We start from the raw sequence: 6,569 nt of genomic DNA, 5'->3' as shown, positions 1-6,569 counted from the left end.
CTACTTTATTTTTTTTTTAAGATTTTATTTATTTATTTGACAGAGACACAGCGAGAAAGGGAACATAAGCAGGGGGAGTGGGAGAGAGAGAAGCAGGCTTCCCACAGAGCAGGGAGCCTGATGCGGGGCTTGATCCCAGGACCCTGGGATCATGACCTGAGTTGAAGGCAGACGCTTAACGACTGAGCCACCCAGGCGTCCCTGATGGATCTACTTTAATTTTTTCTTTGTAGTGCTGCCTATTTATTTGTTCATACCATTATCAAATATTTATTAAGCATTTTGTGTGTAGCATCATTTAGCCTTGGAGTTAGGCATATGAGGATGAATACCACCCAAACCCTATTTTCTCAGAAACATTTTACGTAGTCTTTCACTTCTTTTCTTAAAATATTTTCACTTGGCATACACACTTCTGGGTTTCTCTTTTCTTCATGTTTGTCCATTTTTAGTCTCCTTTGCTCAACCTTTCTCGTCTAGACCCCCAAAATGATGGACCCCCAGAGTTTAATGAGACCTTTGCTTTCTCTAGCTCCATTTCATTCCTTATGTCATCCCATTCAGTGTCAGGCTTTAAATATTTTAGCTATGATGTACTGATGTCCCTAAAGACACATGTATGTATGTATTTATTTATTTATGTATTTTTTAAGATTTTATTTATTTGACAGAGAGAGACACACACACACACAGTGAGAGAGGGAACACAAGCAGGGGGAGTGGTAGAGGGAGAAGCAGGCTCCCCACTGAGCAGGGAGCCCGATGTGGGGCTCGATCCCAGGACCCTGGGATCATGACCTGAGCTGAAGGCAGACACTTAACGACTGAGCCACCCAGGCGCCCCAAGACACATGTATTTTTCAGTCCTGGCATTTCCCCTGAATTTTAGCTTCAGATATCCAAACTGCTGAATCTCCAAAAGGCTGTTTTAATAGGCATTGCAAAATTCACAGGACCACAACATATTGCAACTGTTTGCTCCCTTGACTTTGCATTTAGTGGTCCGTGTGCTCACTTTTCACATTATGACTGGTTAGCTCCTTCATGTCATTCATTAACATGAATGATTTTTGTGGTCCCACTTTATCAGATTTTCTTTCATGCTTTATAATATTCATGTCAAAGTGATTTTTAAAAAATCCTAGTTTTTTAGCTTTAGCTTTGATCTATAGTATTTTTTCATGTAGAGTTGTCTTCATTTTGTGTTTTGTAATTCATTTTTTTTTTTTAAAGATTTTATTTATTATTTGACAGAGAGAATGAGAGAGAGAGCACATGAGAGGGGGGAGGGTCAGAGGGAGAAGCAGACTCCCCGCCGAGCAGGGAGCCCGATGCGGGACTCCGATCCCGGGACTCCGGGATCATGACCTGAGCCGAAGGCAGTCGCTCAACCGACGGAGCCACCCAGGCGCCCTGTAATTCATTCTTAAAACACTGTTTTGGGGCACCTGGGTGGCTCCGTTGGTTGAGCGTCCAACTCATTGGCTTACATCATGATCTCAGGGTTGTGAGATTGAGCCCTGTGTCGGGTTCCGTTGCTCAGCACAGAGTCTGCTTGAGATTTTCTCTCCTTCTCCCTCTACCCCTTCCCCTGGTTATGCTCAATCAATCAGTCAATCAATAAAATCTTTAAGAAAGAAATCCACCTTTTTTACTGATTATGAAAGTAATATGTGTTAATTTTAGAAAGCTAGAAAAGTACAAAAAAGGAAAAAAGTCCATGTAATCTCATCATTGAAAGTGGCATTGACAATTTGGTATATGCTTTGTCTTTCTCTCCGTGCATGAATATTATTACTTACAACACTTGATTCATCATGTATCTACTATAAACTACTTTTTCTCTTCAGTTACTTTGTAGTGAACATTTTCCAATGACATTAAAGTTAGCTTGTAGAACATGAGTACATGGTATTCTCTAACACAAGTATGTAATAATTTGTCTAATTGCTGATTGTAATACAATTAGGTTGCTTACAGTTTGCTATTATAAACTGTGCTGTGATGAATGTGGATTATTTACATCCCCTGGATTATTTTTTAGGTAAGTTCCAAGAAGTGGAAATAATTCTTAGGCTGTATAGTGTAGTAATTAAGAACATTGGCTTTGGAGTCAGACTGCCTCAGGTTAAAATCCTGACTTCTTAGGTGTGTGTATATTTAGGCAAATTAATGTATCTATCTCATTTCTTTATCTGTACATTGAAGAAAATAATAGTTTGGCACTTCTTAGGTGTATGTATATTTAGGCAAACTAATTTATCTCTCTCATTTCTTAATCTGTGCTCCAGGCTTATCTTCTGAATTACCTGCTCCAATTCTAGAACCAGCCTGAGAATCCCTGTTTTCTTTTATTGGGGAATGCTAGGTAGAAACCAAGACCTGGGTGCTGAGTGTGCTCACTGCTACTGGGGTGTCACTACTTCTAGTCCCTCTTGGTGAACAGAGCTAGCAAATAATATTTGTGTGTTGTTTGTGCATGCATGCACATATATATCTATAATTATTTTCATATCTATTTATCTGTGTCCATATTAAACTAAACATGAGTTCAAGTGATGTCCAGTACCACAGGGTTCATTCTAACCTTCCTCCCTTTGCTTTTCTATAACTTTCCACTCCAAAGTGAGAAGCTTGATTCCACCATCTACCATCTATTAACTTAATTGTTCAACCCCAATATTCATGTAAACTGATTCAGAATTAACCCATATCTCTGTGAAAAACAACTTTATCAAATACAGTACAGTTTTTATGCATGGGTCCATTTTTCTCTAGCCTTATGGTTTCCAGCGAAAGCACCATCTTCCAAAGTTACTTATATCACTTCCTTTTTTTACCCACGGTTCTGTTTTTGACCTTGTGCTTTAAAGACTTCTTAATTTAGGGGTCCCTGGGTGGCACAATCTATTAAGCATCTGACTCTTGGTTTAGGCTTAGGTCACGATCTCTCAGTGTCATGAGATTGAGCCCTGTGTCAGGCTCCATGCTCAGTGTGGAGTTTGCTAAAGTTTCTCTCTCCCTCTCCCTCTGTCCCTCCTCTCACTCATACTCTTTCTTTCTCTCAAATAAATAATCTTAAAAAAAAAATTTCTTAATCTAAAAGATTGGTTGTATGCATATACATATATGTACATGATATTGCATATAATATATATAACACACATATATGTAATATATAACAATATAATTGTATGCAATATAATAACATAACCAATATGTGTAAATAGTATTTTATTTATTCTTAGGTATTTTATTTTCTTTTTTTATCTTAAATTTCTAAACATATCTGTTCACTTTGTCACTCGGGTATGAAGTAGAAGTATTTTTCTTGCTTTTCTCCATTGTTTGAAATGCTACCTTTATCGTATTTTTTTAAATCTTATATATACTAGAACTTTTCTGTTTCTTACTCTGTTTTATTTCTTTTTGTTTAAGCTACAGACATTATATAACTTTATGATAATTTCAGCATCTGATAGATTATTCCTCTTTTTGCATATTCATATTCACTTATTTTAATTATTTGTATAATTTTCTTTATTTCAGGAACATTTTAGTGGATAAACCAAATGACCAATCTTCAAGGTGGTCTTCAGAGAGCAACTATCCTCCCCAGGTAAGATTGTAGGTCCTGATACCATTTAGAAGTCAAAATTTTAATAGGCATTTAATTGACATGAGTTATCTGGACTCCATTAATAACTTAGTCTTTGAAATTGTGAGATAGACTTTTATTTCCTTTTTTTTGTTTGTTTAAATGTTGGAAGAATTTTTATTTCATAGGCAAATGCAGTGTGGAGTTTGATGAAGCATAGACGTTTTTACTTCTGTCTACTGGAGTATTTATTTATTTACTTTTAAAGATTTTATTTATTTTGAGGGGGGCACATGAGCAGAGGGAGAGGGAGAAAGAGAATCTAAAGCAGATTTCGCGCTGAGCATGGGAGCCCGACACAGGGCTCAATCTCACAACCCTGAGATCATGACCTGAGATGATTCAAGAATCGGGTGCTTAATCGACTGAACCACCCAGGTGTCCCTGTCTACTGGAGCATTTAAAATCTAATATGTATTTTTTCTACATTACTAATGATGCAAGATTAAGTTTCTTGATACCTTTTGAGGAAAATGTTAATGAAAAGAACCGGTTATGGTGCCATTACTGTTTTGAGCAGTAACTGATCTGAGGACTGATCTAAGCAGAGGTTGTGACTTCTATTGTACTTAAACTCCAGTCATTCGGTAAATGTTTAAGGAAATGTTAGTAAGTTGAACTTTGACTCAGTGACTCAATGACAGCCTTTTAGGGAAAATAAACTTAATATAGTTTGTTATTTTACTAAAGTGGTATATTTAGATGATGTCAAACCATGAACTAAATTCTTTCCTTGACAAGTGGTGTCTGAGGTCATTTGAATTTAAAAATAGTCATTCTTTCGGGCGCCTGGGTGGCTCAGTCGTTAAGCGTCTGCCTTCGGCTCAGGTCATGATCCCAGGGTCCTGGGATCGAGTCCCACATCGGGCTCCCTGCTCAGCGGGAAGCCTGCTTCTCCCTCTCCCACTCCCCCTGCTTGTGTTCCTGCTCTCGCTGTCTCTCTCTCTGTCAAATAAATAAATAAATAAAATCTTTAAAAAAATAAAAAAATAAAAAATAAAATAAAAAAAATAAAAATAGTCATTCTTTCAGTTATATACTTTAAGCATTAAAACTTACTATGTCCATATCCTTGAGGGAATACATGCTCTGATAGGTAAAGTAGATGGGTAAGTAAAACTTATTTTTTTTTTAAAGATTATTTATTTATTTATTTATTGAGAGAGAGAGAGAGAGAATGATATAGAGAGACCATGAGTAGGGAGGAGGGTCAGAGGGAGAAGCAGACTCCCTGCTGAGCAGGGAGCCCGATGTGGGACTCGATCCCGGGACTCCAGGGCTCAGGTCACCTAACCAACTGAGCCACCCAGGTGCCCAAAACTTATTTTTTTTATTCTAATGTAATTTTTGGAAGCCTAATCTCTATACTTATTTTTCCTTTTATATATATACAAGTGTATATATATATATACATACCTTTGAGATCACCTGGTGTCTAAATGTTCTATTGCAGGGGCGCCTGGGTGGCTCAGTCAGTTAAGCGTCTGATCTTGGTTTTGGCTCAGGTCATGATCTCAGGGTCTTAAGATCAAGCCCCGAGTTGGGCTCTGTGCTCAGCAGGGAGTCTGCCTCTCTCTCTCTCCCTCTCCCTCTGCCTCTCTCGCAGCTCATGTGCATGTGTGCACATGCTTGCTCTCTCTCAAATAAATAAATAAAATCTTTTTAAAAATAAATGTTCCATTGCAAAATATACATCCAAAGAATATATATTCATACTTTTTATGTATGTATAAGGAATAATAAAATATCTATTTATTCATTAACTGTCTTTAGAAATATAAAATGTCCACGACCTTCTGAAGCTTCTTGTGCGCCCCATCTTCTATTTGTCCTCTAACTCAACCCCAGTAACTATAATTTCATGCTTTGTTAAGCATTTTCTTACCATGTTATATATGTATGTTTATACATATGCTATGATTTAAGTTTTATCTGGCTTTGACTTTGTATAAATCTAAAGTGAATCACTCATTATAAATCTTGATCTGCTTTTCATTATGGTATTTATTAATGTTGCTGAGTATAATTATAGTTCCTTAATTTTCATTACTGTATAGTATTCCAGTGTATAAGTATGCCAAAATGTACTTACCATTTTGCAGTTGATAGGCTTTTCAGTTTTTTATAGTTTTTTGCTATTATGACTAGGCTGCTATGAACAATTTTGTATGTTGTCTCCTGGTACACATGTACAAGATTTTCTTTAGGATATATGCCTTGGAGCTCAGTTGTTGGATCATAGAGTATGTGTATGTTCAGGTAATGCAAAACTGTTTTACAAAATGGCTGTATAATTTACTCTCACTGACAGCATATGAAAGTTATTGTGCATTGCATTCCCCCCTTCACTTCTATGGCTGATTTTTAGGTTTTGCCAGTCTGTTAGATCTTTCATTATAATTCACTATGCCTTTTTTTTTTTTTAAGTTTTTTTTTTTTTTTTTTTTTATTTGACAGAGAGAGCACAAGTAGGCAGAGCAGCAGGCAGAGGCAGAGGGAGAAGCAGGCTCCCTACTGAGCAGGGAGCCTGATGCGGGGCTCGATCCCAGGACCCCGGGATCAATGACCTGAGCTGAAGGCAGCCGCTTAACCGACTGAGCCACCCAGGCACCCCAACTCACTATGCTTTTAATTTGCATTTGCCTGTTTATATTCAAGCCTTTTTGCATATGTTGGTGGACTTACATTGTGTATGTTGTTGGTGCATGCCCCCCACCTACTACACCCTGAGGTTGAATACATTGTGGTTTTTTTTTTTTTTTTTTTTTTTTTTGACAGAGAGAGCGAGAGAGGGAACACAAGCAGGGGGAGTGGGAGAGGGAGAAGCAGGCTTCCCGCTGAGCAGGGAGCCTGACGCGGGGCTTGATCCCAGGACCCTGGGATCATGACCTGAGCCAAAGGCAGACGCTTA

The 6,569-nt window shown here is 37.8% G+C and overlaps 1 protein-coding gene across 3 annotated transcripts in view; it reads left to right on the top strand.

Moving 5' to 3' along the window:
* The window catches only part of MKLN1 (muskelin 1), a 329,771-nt gene that overhangs the window by 198,078 nt on the left and 125,124 nt on the right, over positions 1-6,569 (top strand). For all 3 annotated transcript variants that reach the window (XM_081799638.1, XM_081799639.1, XM_081799636.1), the window contains one exon: positions 3,550-3,619. In XM_081799638.1, the coding sequence (XP_081655764.1) occupies positions 3,550-3,619 (70 nt within the window). The remainder of the gene's footprint in view (positions 1-3,549; positions 3,620-6,569) is intronic.

This window comes from Leptonychotes weddellii, chromosome 12 (genome assembly GCF_054177405.1).
Source record: "Leptonychotes weddellii isolate Sample4059 chromosome 12, ASM5417740v2, whole genome shotgun sequence".
NCBI lineage: Eukaryota > Metazoa > Chordata > Mammalia > Carnivora > Phocidae > Leptonychotes > Leptonychotes weddellii.
The sequence above is the reverse complement of the archived record's forward strand: the minus strand, read 5'-3'. Positions and strand labels throughout refer to the sequence as shown.